The sequence below is a fragment of the Cuculus canorus genome, chromosome 1, assembly GCF_017976375.1.
Source record: "Cuculus canorus isolate bCucCan1 chromosome 1, bCucCan1.pri, whole genome shotgun sequence".
NCBI classification, from domain to species: Eukaryota; Metazoa; Chordata; class Aves; order Cuculiformes; family Cuculidae; genus Cuculus; species Cuculus canorus.
Window position 1 is genome coordinate 74,748,061 of NC_071401.1, and position 19,334 is coordinate 74,767,394.

Here is a 19,334-nt window from a genome sequence, read left to right on the forward strand (position 1 = left end):
AAGCAGGAAGACCTGCAGCCATTTGTCCAATATCATGTCCACAGGTGTTTGTGTATCTTCAAGTGTTCCATCACCTCTCCGGGCAACCTGTGTCAGTGCTCAGTCACCCAGTAAAAAAGTGTTTCCTGACCTACAGGGAAAACCTCCTGTGTTTCAGTTTGTGTCCACTACCTCTGGTTCTGCCACTGGGCACCACCAAGACGAATCTGGCTCTATAGTCTTTGCATCCTCTCTTCAGGTATTTGTATAGATTAACAAGAACCCCCCTAAGACTTCTCCAGGCTAAACCGCTCCAGCTTGATCAGCCTTTCCTCATCTGAGAGATGCTCATGTCCCTCAGTCATTTCTGTAGCCCTTTTCTGGAGTTTGCCCAGTAGTTTGTTATGTCTCTTGTACTGGGGAACCCAGAACTGGACACAGTACTCCAGGTGTGGCCTCACCAGTGCTAATTAGAGGGGCAGAATCCGCTTCCTCAACCTGTTGACAACCTCATCATCAGCTGCCTTTGCTGTAATGGCACATTGCTAGCTCATGGTAAACTTGATGTCTATCAGCCGTCATAATTATCTTTTTTTCTGAGAATATGAAATTAATTTGATTTTCTTTCCGGTTCAGAATGTGCAGCCACACTTATTGGTGCAGGGACAGATGGCACTGTAATGGAATTTCTAAATTTAAAGGTCTGAATTACAAATGGACAAAATATACAGACAAAACATATAGCAAAGTGACCATTAGAGAACCTATGACAAGAATACAAAATATTCCATTAGGAAGCGTGTCAGTCAGCCCAATACTGACACAAATATATTTCTACATAGTTAAGTCAAAGGCAAATTGCCTTCTCTATAAATGCCTGCAGTCAAGCACCTAAATGGGAGTTAATGTGCTTATAAGACACTTGTTTTGGGAAAAAAAAACCCAAAGTTGTCTCTGCCTAAAGACAGGCCACCCTACTTTTCTTCTTTTTAAAATAAAATTACGTGTATTTGTATATTAGTAAGAATACCATGGAATATCTAAAACAGTGATTTTACTTTGTTCTAACCATCACAACACATGACCTGAGAGAAAACACCTCTAATACAGCAACACGATCACTTCAGAAACAGACATTGCCACGGGTATTGCCAAGAATCTGGATAAATTGACAGGCAGCTGAGTGCTACAAGCAACATTTTGCTGATAACTTGGAAGGTTCAGCTCCCAAACAGTATATAAGGATTCCTTGGGGAAACCAGATTGCAGCAGGTATGTCAAGGTGACAAAGTGTCACTGCCACCTAATCCACTGAAAGATATGTTCTGGCTACCAGGTAAAATATGCTGTGGCTACAAAAAAAAAAAAAAAAAAAGAAAATAAAAGACAGGCTATCAGGTGAAGAAACAAAAGGGAATCTCAGACACCATGATTCAGTGTACAGAAAATATCTCAAGTAATTTTCCTCCCATTTTTTTCTAATTAGGAATTGTAATGTTTTCTCTTTACTGTATTTTAAAACTTTACTAATTGATTTCAACTACTTCTACTGACATACAAGTAAGATTCATTATTGAGCAGAGAAAATTTATAAACCAGATGGCAAATACATCCAAAGATTGAGAACTGAAATTCCTCATCCATGCATAAAGATTTTCTTGAAGATATATGTTCTAGGTTTGCAGGTCTTGAAGATGTAGCTGAATGTATCTGTTTCTTATTCTTCAAAGGTTTGTAAATTCTAGCCTTAGCAAGGAAAACAATGTCAGAAAAGACACTAAAACTTCTATTTTCTCCATTGATCCCGCATCTGCAGATAAAACATTTCAATACTTTCAAAGCCATAGAGAACCACCTCCTCACTGACAAGTAAAGTAGTAATTTAACTAGCAGTTCTCTGGAATTGCCGGAGATACTGGGTAAAAACCATAAAGGAACAATTATTCTATCTAGAACTACTATTATAATCAACAAGATCACTTTTTAAATTTCGTTACCAAAATAAACAGGAAAAAAAATCTTACAAAATCACTTGACAATAGTCATTATGGGCGTCTTCAAATTACCACCATCTTGCACCTCGATGGAGAACAAAGACATTGCTCAGGACACTCTAAATGCTTTTCTCAGTCAGGTGTTCTTGTGCTCAACAGTGGCAGTGCTGTAGGCTGCCAGCCAAGGTTCTTCACTCCCACTTGTTCCCCTACTTGCCTATCAACTAAAAACATTTTTCTCCTTACTTTGTGTGCCTTCCTAACTAGCTGTTCCTTCCAATCTTCCGTGGTTACTACAGGTCACATTACTACAAAGTCAAAAGAGCATCTAAGGAGCATTAGTAGCTAAAATTGCCAAGTATGTTTCTACAGAGAGGGATCTACACATTTTCATATCTAGAAAACACATATATATGCATGCACATATACACACATGTTCATTTACTGTGTGATGTGGTGACAGAAAGGGGAGATCTATACTGATGGCTAGAGTGAAGCACGCATCCCCAGCAGATGCATGCACGCATACACTTACATAAATACATGGCTGGCCACGTAGATCAATGCAGTTACACTCAGCACTCACATGAACCCATGGGTTTGTCCAGCTGGCTCTTCTCTAGTACTCACACACTCACGTGCACATATCAATGCTCAGTCCAGCTGCTGGCACCATGGATACATCAGTTGGGCCCCTGTGACCAGTGGTCTCATGTTGGAGGCTGGCACTTGGTTTCACTCCCTCTAGGCACTGGCTCTCAAGCAAACAGGCTCTCCAGCAGCAGTCCCAGCTCAGCTGCTGGCACTGTGGACACACGGGCCGCTGCCCTGGTATCTGGCTCCGGTTGCTGGCACTCAGGCCCTTCTCCCTCTCCCCCAGAGAACAGACGTCCTCCAGGCAGGAAAAAAATTAGAAGTGGAATTTAATAAGATAGGACAGCCTGTGCTGGTCAGGAGCAGAGCTCAGAGAGGTGTATCACCTATTTACGCACATGCAGCATTTTTATCCCTGTATCCATTTCTCCATAATAAGTCAGTGCAATCCCGAAATGTTCTTCCCCTGGATTCCATATGTATGTCACACCACAGACAGCAACTTCCCTCGGTTCAAAAGGGGATCCAGCACTGATGCACCTTGATGGGTCTCATGCCTGAATACCAGGGCAAAGGCTCTCCTGGAACTACCTATCCTTCCATCTGAGTTCTTCATCTGGGCTCCCACCTGCCTTTGTGACTCTGTGCTCCCCTGGTCTTGTGGAGATAGACTCTGATGGGCTAATGGCTCCTGTGGAAGGCCTGGGAGCAGTTAGGCAGGGTGTGATTTGGGATCCCACACATGCTGTTGCCTCTCCGAGGTCTTTTGTGGGTCTGTTGATGCACTTTTACCACACAACTTAACAGCTGAATCCTGTGGTAGAACTTTCTTAGGAACTATACAATTCTGTACAAGTTTATGTATCACATGATGCTCAATTCTTAACATATAAGACCAAGAATCCAAGTAGTTTCCTTTACAGGTCATTATAACGAGGGCCTGACATACCATACAATGCTAAACATAGAAATCAATAGGGAAAAAAGGGATGCTCAAATCAGACATCTTATTTTTCCTTTCTTCTTGATACTGCTATTATTCCAATGTTCAGTCTGATCCTAAAGCAATATAGCAGCATGTCACTAGCATTATTATGTCTTCATACTGCCGAGTAACTGAAATCCTTTTATTAAAATACCGCATTCTGTGATGGGCTGCTTCATCCTTGGACTGACATTGAGCCTGAAGCTCTTACTAGTAATCACTTTACACAAAGCCAGATCACATACTCAGCTCAGACAGAGAAGCTAAGGACTCAATTCACAGATTTTTTAAAATGGTGTGAAAGTTGGTGAGACTATTGTTCTTTCAAAGAATGGATACATTTCAGAATTTTTGAAAGAAACTGCACTGAAGGCTTTTTCTGAATAACCGACTTATGGAATGTTGCCTTCATCCTTTATTAACACTATTATTAAAAGAAAATCAGTTTCACAAAACATGAGAGAAACAAGAAGAAAGCCGTTTTACTGAATATTAATCATCTTAAAGAAATTTAAAGCTGTCAAGTACTAACACCACAGCTGTAAAGAAGAACTGTAAATAGTAAGATACCAGTAAATCAGCCCTCCATCAGCCTACTCAAAGTCAGCCATAATGTTTCAAGTGTAGTTGCTCTTCAACTGATTGCTAGATGATAAGAAAAAAAAATGAAGTCACAGGAGAAAGGGACAGTAATAAATTGTCCAAATGGCACAGAATTACTAGTTAATGCAAGACAGAATAGAAGATGAAACTCCAACATCAGTGTTTCAAAAGAAAACTGCTTTGCTCTCAGAGACATGCCAAAGCACACATTTGCAGCTGACTCTTCTTTCCACTTTCTTCACGAGATTTTAAATTTAGACATGTAGCATCCTAAATATTTGAAGAGTTTCTGCTGTAATGTTAGCCCTGTCACATCATCTATGAATCCTCTTGAGACAGAATGCCTAGCCCCAAAAAAGCAACCGCTTTTACTATCTCAGTACATACATCATTAACTTATCTACTGTTTCTTGACTCTTCATCTACACTCCCTAAAAAATGTTTGGAAAAGCATAAAGGACAAATGGAGTACTGCGCACTATTAACTCTTCATAATTTATAATGAAGTTATATATGTTACTTAATGCAGTTTCAACTTCAAGTTTTCATTTTCACCTTCAAGGTCCTATATTACCTTACCCACAATTACTGTATGTCTTGCTTTTATTTCCTTTACTCCCTAGACATCTTCTATCCTTTCACTTAATTGCATTCTTTATCTCTTTCTCCCACTTTCAGCTGTATGTCTTATATCATGCTGACCTCTGTGCCTTGTACAATCTCCATGCCTACACTCTTCATCCTTCTTCAGCAGTATCTTTAAAAACACACTCTTTCAGGAATTGTTCATACATTCTTTTCTTCCTCCCCTTCTTATTGCTCAGCTATTAACTGAAATTTGTCTTGCTTAAACCACTTCTGCTCCTTGCTGGACCAGGGCAGCAAAGAATACAGCTGAAAGCTAATGCAGGTCTAGCTGATTCACTTAATTCTTTCAGAAATGACCTCTCTTAACTTTTTAATTCTGAGGAAAATTGAGGGACAATGCTTGCTAGTCATCTAAAAGTGGAATTTTCAACATTGTTCACTGACACAAAACCTTCATTAAATAAATGGCAAAGTGTGGGTGTGGAGGGAGTGGTTGTTTTCTACAAGCTACATCTGTGCTTCTTATAGTTTTCGATGTTTATATATATCATAGTGCTCTGACAGTTGTCCAGGGCAGGCTCCATGCCTATCATCCAGCAAGCATCAGGAAACTCAAGAGCATTCCTAGGTCTAGTAACAGTCATAGTATGGTAGAGTCATAGCATTCTTCCTGACTCCTAGAACACCTGACTGCAGGACTTCCAGCTTCCCACACTTTAAACATCTGCTCTACACAACATAGCTTTCCATGAAAGTTATCATATCACCATTGTACTAGTTATTACTATACTAGAAAGTTATTATCTTCTATTTTATTTATTATCTTCTATTTAATTAAATATCAAAATAATCACAAACACTTCTAGCTGAAGTTTAATAAGAAAAAAATCAGCCTGATGAAAATATTCTGCATGAAAAGTTAAAAATTCACAATCGAAAGCAGTCTTCAAAGGATCTATCACAGCTAATCTGAAAACTGCAAATGCATTCTACCTCAGAGACATGATCATTCTTTGTAGAATAAAAGGTTCTGTTGGAATAACTGCATTATTGAAAGTGGGAAGCAGTAAGATAAGTTACATACTATTATGCTTTTTGCCCATGGCACTTTTTTTTTAATCAGTAATATTTTGAGTCTGTAATAGCTTTAAAGCTCAGGACAATAGGCTGCAATGTCTAATGCTTCCACTATTTAGTCTAAAGCTGCAGGATGCAATAATGTGTTCTGGTGACAGCAACTGAAAGGATCACTGTGACCAGATATCTGGTTCAAGAGAAAGAGGATAACTTTCTAATGAAGGAAAACATGCTCTGTAACAGAAGATATTTTCAATAATAGATGAAATCTCATCAGCTAGTCTTTACTGGTCAGCAAGACCCTGAGGCTTTGAAGCAACTAATAAAGTGAAGGAGTTGCCAGCATTAAAAGCCATTTCTTATTACCATGATACTATTTTAGAAAGTAGTTGCAGATGCATTTCAAAAGAATTCTTACGCTAGTCAGGGAATTATTGACTGGGGAGCCTTACCACTAAACTTAGTTGAATCTGATGATGATACAAGTTACATAGGTTAGCTAAAAAGAAACACCTGTAGGAAACTTACTGGTGTCAAAGGTAGTCTACTGGCAGTCAAGCGTCAAATGAAATAAAATTTGACGAAATGTAAGCAATATAAATTAGCTAACAAATAATAAATAATGTACATCTTGTAACATTCTGTTTAAATACTGGACATCATTGTAGACAGCTCAGTGAAAAACTCAGAGCTTGGGTGCTATTGTATATATTCATAGACATATGTAATGCTGTCTCATCTGGAATACTCTAGGTACTTTATGTCACAGACATTATGTTAAAAAGTTTTTGATAGCAAGAATCTGAAGGTAGGCAATCAGAATGTCTATGAGGAAAAAGAAAAAGGCAAAACACCCACCACCATCACCCCCCCCCAAAAAAAAAATCACAACCTTTCAGACAGTGAGAGTCTGAACAGACTGCATAGGGTTTTACTTATAAAGCAAGACGTAAAAAGGGATGTGAAGAGTAGTACTCAAAATAGTGAGTGGTAAATCAATTACTTCTTATCTTTCTCACTCATAGCATATAAAATGCTGATGTTCAAAGAAGTTAAAAAGTGAGAATTTCAGAACATATGCAAAAGCTTTACAGAGTTCATTGTAGTCATAAGCATCAAGAAAAAAAATCAAATACCATGAAAGAGTTACTAAAGCCTTTTTTTGTTGTTAAAAAGGAGCCTTCAATTACAGAATCTGAGTGGATAAATTCACCTTGTCTAGCTAAAAGGCGACTAAGCCTTTGGTATTAGATGTCATCAAAGACGACACTAAATAAGATGGGCACTGAATCTAAGCAAGAACAGCAATCCCGATATTCAGTATTATTTAAACAAAAAAAAAAAAGAAAAAACTTTCTTTGATGGAATAGGACAGTATTTCTACCACTGCTTGGAACGGTTTTCTACTTTAAATCAGAATCGCTTCAATCTTACTGAAGCTTAACTTGAACCATTCCCTTCTTGGCTTTGAATCATGCTATTATTCTAAGATAAAGAGATGCTGGAATGGAAACGTTAAGCATCCTTTTTTTTAGCAGATAAATCTGTCACTTCTTCAGTTCTTGTGTGTGTTATGAGGTCTTTTATCTTTATATATTCAGTGTATCACCATAATAATGAAAAAAAATTCTCAAACATTGCTTTATGGAGTACACTTTGTAATCATCTTGTAAGCACACTTATTTAGTGATACAGCAATCAGTCTGAGCAAAATACTTTGCCCTGTTTAGACTATAAATAATTTGTCAGTGTTAATTGATGGTCCTGTATGTGTTACAGGTTTTCTTCAAGAGTGCCAAAAAAAGACTCTTACAAATTCTTTAGCATATAACAGAATAAGCAGAACCCTGGCACAGGTAGAAGCTCTATGAAAATTACCTACAACTGCATCTCCACAAAGAGCAAGTAGCTTTAAAAAAAAAGAAGAGATGCACAAAAACAAACTCTTCCAGCTGGTGCATTAAAACAACACATAGTTGACCTAAAAGTTTCCAGAGGTCTCCTCATGACAATTATTCACAAAGAAGCTATCAAAAGACTCTGCTAACAACACAATTCCTTGTTTCAGTCTTCATTCTTTGTCATGAAACTTTTGAAAAGCATTGTTACAACAAGCTCTGGGATGATTACAAAGGTAACATGAGATGCAGAAAGGATCAGTGCACTATATCTTTCTGAAAGAGGATTTATTCAGGTTTGCTATAACCCAAAAGACATTAAAAACTTTTTTTGTGAAAATTCGTGTTAATTAAAATCTAATTATTCAATGACTGCTCTGTTTGGCATCTGCAAAAAACGCTCAAGGTCTTGAAAGAAAGAAAAGATAACTCAGTGAGCAATTTATCACAAAAGAAGGATTTTCCCCCCCTCTTCTTTACTACTTACCATGCATAATTAATATGTGATAATACCCATAATGAGTTCCCTGAAACAATTAGTAATGTATCTCCAGTGACCTGCTAATCTGAATATAATGTTTTTAAAATGTGGAGGTGTACCAGTCTCTTTGTGCTTACACACTCATCTCACGTAGCAGCAAAGAAGGCTGCAGAACATAATTTACTATTCTGCATCACATTTCATCAAGTCCCTTAGCATCTACTTGATACATTATCAAGACAAATGCAAGGGAAAAAAAAATATTCCTGCCTCCTCACCCCCCAAGTAGGGTACCCCAAAGATTAAGAGCCAATTATAACCCTTCTTTCCTCTTGCAATCAGATACATTAAGTGAAAACAAACCTTGACCAGGTTATTTTTTGCATGGAATTTCAATGACTTTTTTCATCTCCATAAGACAAATACATCCATAAATAAACATGCACTGCAGTAACAAGGGCAACGTCTGGAACACTTAAGAGCTAAATTACTTTCAAGCCATGCAACATCTCATTTTTCTTCCACAAATATATAATGAAGACTGCCAACATTGGGGGGGGGGGAAGAGGGGTGTGTGCACACAGAAGTTCACATGCCTCAGGAGAAGATGGAGGAAGAAAATCGACCATATGAACTGAAAGGATGATAACTGCAAACAAAACAAACAACTTTATAACTGTCTCCTTCCTTTTAACTGTCTTGTAAATATAAAATAGTGGCCTATTACGGATTTAGGGAAAATGTACGTATGCAAAGCAGATCTTCAAAGGTCCTGGACAGTTAGATGTGGTGGAATATCTCACATTCTTCTCTCTACAGCCATGTTCATTACAATCACAAAACTGGAAGCTGAGCTTCATAATAACAGACTTCATCCAGCCTGTGAGACACAAATAAGGGCTATGTGCTTAGGGTATTTAGAAGCTGAGGAAGATGTAGGATTCAATCACCAGACTGTCCAGCAGCATATCACATAAAAAATACATTCCATTAGAGTGCAGTGATCTTTGTATCCCAAGCTGTAAGCTTCAATAGTATTTCAAAGTGGAGGTCTTAACACATAAAACTCTAAATTCTTCAATACCGACTTAATTTAAATAATAGGTATATACCTAATAGGTATATTTTAATAGATTATTTATATTATTTTTAGGTATTTCATTTAATTTATATTATTTAAAGGTATATCTTACATTATTTAAACATATAGTTTATTAATAAGTACTAATTTTAAAGGTATAATTCACTACTCATTTATTCCTTTAAATTTCTCCGGTATATGTATGAAATCAATAGCTTTTCCAGTGAGGGTGGGAAATGTAAAAGAAGTTATGCTGTTTATTATTCAGTGGTGCCTCACAGTAGCAAGAATGAAAGAGCTAAGCCAGCAACACATATGAAGTACTCAAATCACAACTTGCCACGCAGAAATAAGTCTTCAGTCACACTGCAGAGCAAGAAAGGCTTTATGAATTCAGGAAAAAGTTCTAGATCTTGCTGAGCAAACAGCTGGTATACCATGTGATAACTAGGACAATCCCTAAGGAAACCCAAAAACTGGAAGACTGAACTCCTAAGGTCAAAGACTGCTCAAAAAGCTGTTTTCCCCAATTTTACAGAAAGCATTCCACACAGCGGACAAGATAAGGACAACCCTCTCTTCTGATCTGCTTTAAAAATAAAACAGAAATCCCAGTTGCTGTTATGTTCTCTATAGAGCCAATTTTTCTTGACATTATAGGAATGCACAGGGACTACGTTTCCAATTATGCTTCACAAAAGATTAACTACAAGAGATGTTTACTTCCTGGGAAATAGATAGAAGCTGTTGAAATTGGGCGATTTTGGATGCACACGTGATACCAAAACTCTCATTTCTCAAAAAACAATAAAGTCAGAAAGGAGAGGTTCCTACTGAATTTGACACCTCATCTTGGTTAAAAGGCAGACAAGTGGAAACGTCCTGTTCTCAAGTGTGTAGATACACCCTTTCAGTTTCACTTGCTATTCACTCTTGACATTTAAGGGTATGTCTGCACGGAAGTGTAAACCAATCTGGGTACACACAATGATGAAACATACTGCATTCACCTCCCAATCACCTCACACTGCCATATGCAGTCTAAACTTGCCAAGGGAGCGAAGTCTGCTTTTCCTGCAAACTTGAGCATGCCGTGTGTACATATGAGCATCAGTCTCAAGCTCTCATGGCACTGAACCAGTTCCTCAGCAGACTCGCCACCTCCCAGGCAGCACCACCCCTACAACACAACACAGTGCTGCCAAAGGAGAATTTTCTCTGCTCTGTTTGGAAATTGGCCACTCTGCAGCACAGGACATGAGGCTAATGGGAACACTGAGGGCGCACAAACTTGCAGATAAGGGACTCCACAGGAGCACTCGTATAAGCAGTGAGGAAACTATGTCCCAAAAAAGCACGCCAAGAAAACACAACAGAACACATCAGAAACACTCAAACATCCCAGATCTTCAGTCAGTGTACTAATTGCCTGGCTACGCAGGAGCTGGGACCAACAAATCAGATGACACAGGAAGTTCTCTACTGGCTCTAACAAATAATTCAAATTAATTAATGAACTATAATTACATCAGTACAAACAAGAAAGTCACAGAATCAAAGAATCACAGAATCACCAGGTTGGAAAGGACCCACTGGATCATCGAGTCCAACCATTCCTAACACTCCCTAAACCATATCCCCAAGCACTTCATCCACCCGTTCCTTAAACACCTCCAGGGAAGGCAACTCAACCACCTCCCTGGGCAGCCTGTGCCAGTGCCCAGTGACTCTTACTGTGAAGAATTTTTTTCTGATATCCAACCTGAACCTCCCCTGGCGGAGCTTCAGGCCATTCCCTCTTGTCCTGTCCCCCGTCACTTGGGAGAAGAGGCCAGATACCTCCTCTCCACAACCTCCTTTTAGGTAGTTGTAGAGAGCAATAAGGTCTCCCCTCAGCCTCCTCTTCTCCAGGCTAAACAACTCCAGCTCTCTCAGCCGCTCCTCATAAGACTTGTTCTCCAGCCCCTTCAACAGCTTCGTTGCTCTTCTCTGGACATGCTCCAGAGCCTCAACATCCTTCTTGTGGTGAGGGGCCCAGAACTGAACACAGTATTCGAGGTGCGGTCTCACCAGTGCCGAGTACAGAGGGAGAATAAGCTCCCTGGACCTGCTGGTGACCCCATTTCTGATACAAGCCAAGATTCCATTGGCCTTCTTGGCCACCTGGGCACACTGCTGGCTCATGTTCAGTCGGCTGTCAACCAACACCCCCAGGTCCTTCTCCTCCGTGCAGCTTCCTAGTCTTCTCCTAGTCTGTAGCACTGCACAGGGTTGTTGTGTCCCAACACAACACCCGGCATTTGGCCTTGTTAAACCTCATCCCATTGGTCTCAGCCCAGCGGTCCAGCCTGTTCAGATCCCTTTGCAGAGCCTCCCTACCCTCCAGCAGATCCACACTTCCTCCCAGCTTAGTGTCATCTGCAAACTTGCTGAGGGTGCACTCAATGCCTTCATCCAGGTCACTGATAAAGACATTGAACAGGGCTGGAACCAATACTGAGCCCTGAGGAACTCCACTTGTAACTGGCCTCCAGGTGGAGTTAACTCCATTGACCACCACTCTCTGGGCCCGGCCATCCAACCAGTTTTCAATCCAAGTCAAGTGGCTTCTGAAAAGAAAGCCCAAATTCTTCCTTCTACCTCAAAATAGTAGTAGTTGGAAAGAGTTGTGGAGCAACATTGATAGCTCTTCATGCAGTAAGTGGCTGCTGGTATGTGCTGTGTCTCCTTCTGTACGCACTGCAGCGTATGAGAACAAAAGTGATCTACCACAAACTTTTCCTCATCGGTCTCACTGACTGCAGCCTAACACTTCAAAATTCAAGTGTACTACCACTGCAATTGCAGGCTATACGATTGGAAGAGGCAAATACCTAGCAATATGCTAAAATAACTGGTAAAAATTGTGAGTACAAGAAGATAAAATGCCTATGTATTTTTACATTTAATGCTTTTGTCATTTCTGAAATAAAACGTCTGATTAGTGAATTGTAGATATTCAGGAAAGAGTGCAAGTCAATTTATTTATAAAATGAAAAAAAGTGCAGATAACAAAGTAAGGGAGATAAGAAATAAAAAATAGATTTTGGCATCCTTTTTCACACCAGGTCACAATAATGATGGTCATGTTAAGTGCTAAATAAGCCATCTTCACTCTCTGTTTCTGTTGTATAATATAAACTAAAATTACAAAACAGTCATAATGCTCTGAATATCTAGTACCCTTTTACTACATCTTTTGTAGCAAAATAAAAAAGAAAATTTCTCTTTGAACTCCTCTTTTCTATGACATAAAAAGCCCACTGAGACTCATAAATCCTAATGTCATTTAATCAGTCTAAAAAATTTTAATGAGCTCTCACTAGATTTGGTACAGAGATTATTCGTAACTATGGGATCAATTAATTAATTAGAAATGGAGGAAACTGCAAAGAAATACTGTTTTAAATTAAGGTGATGATTTACATCACTCGGAACTTTTAAAATAGAACAGACTTATAATTCATAAGGGAGTTACGATCATTTGTATTACTATAACCTTTACCTCTTTTTAAACAATGGATATAAATGGTATTTGTTTTATTTTAGATTACACCACTAGTAATGTCCTTTATTTTACAGAAGAGCTAAAGGCAAAACAACCAAAATACTGGAAAGAAAGGCTTTGACCTGCCACATACTATCATAGGTAAATAATTAATTTACGTATTTTCAATGACCATGAATATATTGGAAGTACGTATAACTGTTTGCATTGGAAGATCTGAAACCCCCTGATTTACAGCCATATCTGAAATAAATTTAGCAGCATAACATTTTCGTTACTGTGAAACAAAACTGTTTCAAAATAAAATTCAAAATTTAGGGTTGATATACGTATCTTACATACAAATACACAAAGAAACACACAAACAGCAAGGTTGTTACGAACTCTTTTGAAGCAGAAATTTGTATTCTAACATTTGTAAATTCCAAAAGCACGATTTTAAATAATTTGCTTATGCATACTGTCATATGATCCTCTTCAACTAAAGGTACATCTTCCTTGATCCAACTCTTTCCCTTTGTCTCTGGGACCTGGCATTCCTGACTTGCTACATTCAGTAATTCAGCCTTTTTCATGTCCTATGTAACCAAGTGTCCCATCTCACTCAGCAATGGGCTTACATGTTCCCTAGATCCTTTCATCTTCTATGCAATTAGAGAAACCCTTCTTGTTGTCTTTGACAAGCCTTGGCATATATAGATGAATTGACCAAATTTCACAGTAGTGAAATTGGAAACTACAAGTTTCATAGCAGTATCAATGAAACTTTGACTTTGCCTCTGCAGCACATTTTTAAGGCTCTCTCGAAAAGAATTCCCATTGAAAAAATTTCAAACAGTAAAATACGAAGCAACCAACTCTAGAAAAATACAAAACAACTTATTTTCCAAATTATGATCATACAAAGACAGGAAAATAATTTTATCCCTTCTCCCTCGGAAAATAATATTTTAAAATTTTTTTTTTCCATCATCTAAATAAAATGTATGGAAAAGAACACAATATTTCAAGCATTGTGGCCTGAAATTTCTATAATATTAAAGCACACACTGTTTCTATATATATACAGCTCCATTTGGTTCTCACATGAGTTGCATTTATGTATTTCAGAGTAGAATTTGATAAAAGTAATATATATATATATATATATATATTTGTAAAAGACTAAATTTCTGTCATTTAATCTGCAGATCCCATTTTGATTACCTGACTAATTTAATTACTTACTTGTATGATAATGCATTGTTCCTAGTGTTGGAAGTTCATATGAAACTTCATACATCGCAAGACAATAAGATCTAGGCTGAATTTTCAGGATGTATCTTGTTTGAAATTCCTGTGCTGCGGTTTCATCATTATGCTTACTAAGTTCTTAGTTAACCAACGACTGCAAATCAAAAGGTCAACGTTTAAGAAATTCACAGATGGACAACTACAACAACCTTCAATGATGGTAAACAAGATATCCATTTTTATACAGTTTTAGAACTGCCTACTCCTGGAAGTATACAGAAACTGTTACAGCCTGGTATGCCACCACAGCTAAATTCTGGATTTGGCCTTCTACGGCTGCACTGTATTTTTCACATGGAGCAGCAGTGAAGTTTTCAAGCAAATCCTCCAGTGCTCAGTTGCTACTGAGTAGTTTTGGTGTGTACTAGGTTGCTTTAGCAGAACGCTGAAGAGGAAGTTCTCTCCAGATACACATCAAGCAGTCTCCAACGACTAAGCAGACAAAAAGCTCCAAAAACCCTTATACAGCTTTCAGCCAGGGATCAGAGTAAATCTAACCCAAAAGAAAACCTTCAAATCACATATAGTATAGATATATGAGCCTAAGTATGAAATACATTGCTCTAATAATCAATTTCATGAGTCCAATTACTTGGTTCTGCAAACATTGCCTATACTCCCTGACATTTTCCTGCAAATCTGCATGATACTGATTTGTAGCGTAACACCCACACCTGTAGCTCTATTAGTTCACTGCTTGGAACTAAAAAATGCAGGTGCCATCGCTACACTGCAATTGGTCATGAATGTTTCAGACAGTTTCACATGCATCATTTTGATTTTCTTCTTCATGGGTATTCTGTGCTTGTGCTTAATTCCCACAGTTCAACACTCGCAACAAGGGCAATACAGATGCTACTATTATCTTCAAATATTTATTCACTGCTAGCACAGCTAAGGCTTCTTACTACTGAATAAATAAAAAATATCTACAACATGGTGTCACTGGTTCTTTCATTGTTTGGTTTTGATTTGTTTTTTAAAATGTTTTTGTCCTTTTTAATTATTGTCCCCTCGTGACTTTTCTGAAATAGAGCCAAATAAACTAAGAGCTTTGGGAAAGCTGTTCCTCTGGATATTGCTGCTAGGGTCCTCACATGAAATAACAGTTTAATTCATCATTAAGACAGCTGACATTCAGTTTCCTTGCCTCTCCTTCAGATACAATACCAGTTACAACCCAGCTTTATATAAATTCACAATACTTTCTGTTCTTTAAATCTCAGAACTACAGAGCAGCTTACAGCCACACCTCCATCCAATTGAAAAGTATAAAACAGAATGAGAGGTATGTAATGCACAAAAACCCCACACCGTAAAACATCACAGGAACATACCTTTATTTTCTGTTCCCCAGACAGTTAAGCAAAGAAAGAATAATTTTATTTCAAAGCATCACTGTGCTGTGGTTTAAGCTTGTTTTCAACTCCCCTCCTATCCCCTCCAAAACCTTGAGCTGCTTCCCAATGTTTGCTCTCAATCAAGTATTGACGTTTGCAAAACTCACAACTACTTAACTCTAAGGTGAGATTTACAGCCTTGCTGCTCGGATTCTTTAACACTTGTAATATACCACGCATACAAGGCCTATGCACACAAGTACCTAATATGTCCATATAACCGCTATCTGCATCTACATGATTGTGTACTTTTGATATATCTTGTCTTAATACCTAAGATTCCAAATGAACTTGATGCACATACACAGAATTCCAAGAAAACTTGCAAGAGAAAAACAAACAAAACCAACCAACCAAACCCAACACAACCCAGTTTGGTTAACACTTTTCACAGTGTGCCATACTGCATTAAACTTATTTTACTTTGTATTCCCAGGCAATGCAAATACAATTTAGACTCCAGGTGAGAACTAGAAGTATGAAAGGCTGAAGAACCTCAGCTTGTCATTCCATATGTATTTGGGTAGCCATTTTTTCCTCAATAATCCTACTTAGAAAACAGCAATCCCATTCTAATCCACCTGAAGCTGTTTCTTAAAAACTCAGTACGTAATGCATTTTTCTGCAGTGATGGAAGTCCAGAACTTCAGAACTTACATTCCACAAAGGATAAACAAGAAGTTACAAAATATTTGAAGGAGAATGGCAATTTAATTTTAAATAAAAGCAAAGATTTTTTTTAACTAACTCTCAATTTATCTTTCAAATATTGTCCATACAGATTTCTATTTCACAATCAAGTCTGGAAAGTTATATGTAAGAGAGAAAAACTAAACACCCCTACAATTTGAAAAAGATTGCTCAAACTGATTGGTTTTAAATCAGAAAACAAGAATTATGATCTCAGAGATTTAGAATGCAAGACGAAAGAGATGGCTTAGGAAAAATATATGATCTCCTTACAAAGAAGTATCTTTAATGTTTAGACACTTAAGAGGTAAATCACCCAAGAATGTATGACAAATAAACTGATCTATGTTTAAATAACTGTTTCCAAACTTTGCATAGTGAAGTTAAGATTGCAGATTTATGTATAGAGCAGGAAATCATTACACTTTCCTATTACTCCACACAACTATGCAGTAAATCAGAGCAATCGGCACTACAAACATGCGTAGCAGGGGCAAATGATGCTTTCCAACAATCTCTTGCTTCAACAGCATAAACAACTTTGAAAACAGAGGTTGTTGATTTTTATATTTATATTAAATCTTAATCTAAGTATTTATTACATTTAAAAAAAAAATATCCAAACATAGCCCAAACAGAACATTCCTAACTTTTCAGTTAATCTGGCCTTCTCCTTCTTACCTTCTCTGGAGGCGCAGGGGGGTGAAATCTCTTTGCACAAACAAGAAATGCATCAGGCTGTGGCTTGCCATACTTCACCTCAGCATCATTTCCCAACACAACATGATGAAAAAGACCAAAGAAGTCTTTGTGTCTGGATGTCTTAATCAGAAATGTCTCTTCAGCTGAGCTGGTGGCAACAGCTATGGGTATGTTGTGTTTGTGTAAATGACGGATCAGCTTATCAACCCCTGCAAGACAGATACATACATTTTATTCTTTACATACATGCAATATAAAGGTGTAGGTATTAATGTTTATACTTACTTACAATATACTTAGGAGTATTTGAAGAATGTTGTCTTACTGAATATCAGTTAGTGTAGGAGAAATTTCTTACTGTATCTGAAATGTTCCTTTTCCACACAAAAATCATGTAACACTCCTCAAGGTACATACTTGTCCTGTCATCAAATTATGCTTTTCTCAAAATATGCCAAAAATGCGCTCAACAACATTGTATATGCATATCCACCAGAAGTGTGTTAAGCAATGTCCCCAATATTATGTATGTTTATTATTTCAATGAGAGAAAGTGAGAGAAAAGCACACAAAGGAACATTTTCTTTTATACACAGTTATGCTGCTGGCTGGGGTGGAGGGAGGGGGAAGGGGGGAGAAATATACTCTTCTCACTGAATGCTATACTTTTGATTTCTGAGGCAGGTATTCAACTGGCTTAAACCAGCCCCTAAGAGAGCTCCGTTTCTACCTTTTGCAATTACTAAAGCAAGTAACACCAGGCAGAGGAGGCCACCTGTCAATCACAGTTAATACCAGAGCTTTTGTGTTGGTGCTGTGAACCCAAAGTAATGAACAACTCAAACCTAATGGGTAGAAATCTCAATCCAACCCAGTCTTCTATGGAAGGTTAATGGAGGGAATGGTGAAAACATAGCAGTCGATGTAAGACAGAAGCGTATTTCATTATTTGGTGTAAGTTTTGAATTTTGTCTGCAGAGGTTCAAATGCTTCTTCTCTGCAGCATTCTAAATGCTGGACACCTCCCCACGACAAAACAATTAGCAGTGTCTAATGGAGAATAAGAGAGGACTTAAGTCTTTACCAACTAACAGGAGAAAATACCTCTGTATCTGTAAAACCATTTCAGCTCTTCTTCTTCGCATGAATCCAAATTGTGCTGGACAAAGGATATTACTTTTAGGTAGATAAGCCTCCAGTTTACTTTTGGCTCTTTGAACCAATTATTTGTTTACAATTATTTGAGAATCATAAAGTCATAGAATCATTAGATTGGAAAAGACCTTTGAGACCATCAAATCCAACCATACCTGTCCACTACTAAATGTATGTCCCTAAGCAAAAAATTACTTGTTTTTATCTTCCAACCACATGAATTCTTATCCTACTTTTCATGCCTGGCTACATTAAAATAATCTTATTCCATTCCTCCTGATTCACTGTCATACTTATGCTTGGTCCTTTTTCTCTCAAAACATTCCTATGCCTCATGTCCATTTAATATTTTTCTTTGCCACCTCAGGAACTCTGATTTTCATTTCCCATGTGATGCAGCCTGTCTCTTGCTCCATTTTAACAATTTTATAAAACAACAAACTTATCTGCAATATAGTTATATGCAGTATATGTATATATGTAGGTTATATAGTCTACAGTATACTCATATTCCCATCTTGGAGAAGTTATAATTACTACTGATAATAAAGTATCTGGATTAGTAAATAAGTGCCTTAACTAACTCACCTATCTAGAAATATGACCTGTAGATGTGGCCCTCTGCAGATTTCTTCTCTGTTCTCCAGAATGTAATCAATTAATAACTGACATTTACAGCTCCATGCTTGTATTTGAAGACAGCCTTTAAACTATAAATATATGCCCTTCTGTGACGTTAGATTTTCATTTGGACAGAAATAACAAGTATCATTCCTCCTCTAATGGGTATCGCCCATTTAAAAGCCTTTTTATGCCCCCATAAATTGTTATATTAATAACAAGCAAGGGCATTTTTTCTCAAATGATGCTACTCTCTTCTCCCATTGAAATGTGATGCTAATTACAAGTTAGCTTTTAATTCTAGATACAGATTATGTCTTCATAGTGAAACATGAGGTCCATATTAAACTGATGCAAGAACAGACATCTTGTAATGTAAAACAGTAGCCTAAATGTCTCTTTCGTAAAATAAAATGCATTCATTCGAAGGAACTTCTTCTAAATAATCTGCAACATTCAACAACATTAGTATATCATGTGTGTAGCAATGTAAAGAAGTTGTCTAAAAGTTACACAAGTAAGTAAACTCCTGTCTTACTATGCCCTTACTATGATAGGGTTAGTTTTCTTTAAAGTTGTGCTCTTTTCAAATAGCTTATTTTCTTCAGTTTCATTGCACCACAGCTTCAGTTCATCTGTCATAGGG

At 37.7% G+C, this 19,334-nt stretch overlaps 1 protein-coding gene across 2 annotated transcripts in view; it reads right to left on the minus strand.

Annotated features, from left to right (window-relative positions):
* PUDP (pseudouridine 5'-phosphatase) overlaps window positions 1–19,334 on the minus strand; it is a 73,403-nt gene that overhangs the window by 13,438 nt on the left and 40,631 nt on the right. For both annotated transcript variants that reach the window (XM_054061632.1, XM_009565989.2), the window contains exon 3: window positions 16,892–17,121. In XM_054061632.1, the coding sequence (XP_053917607.1) occupies window positions 16,892–17,121 (230 nt within the window). The remainder of the gene's footprint in view (window positions 1–16,891; window positions 17,122–19,334) is intronic.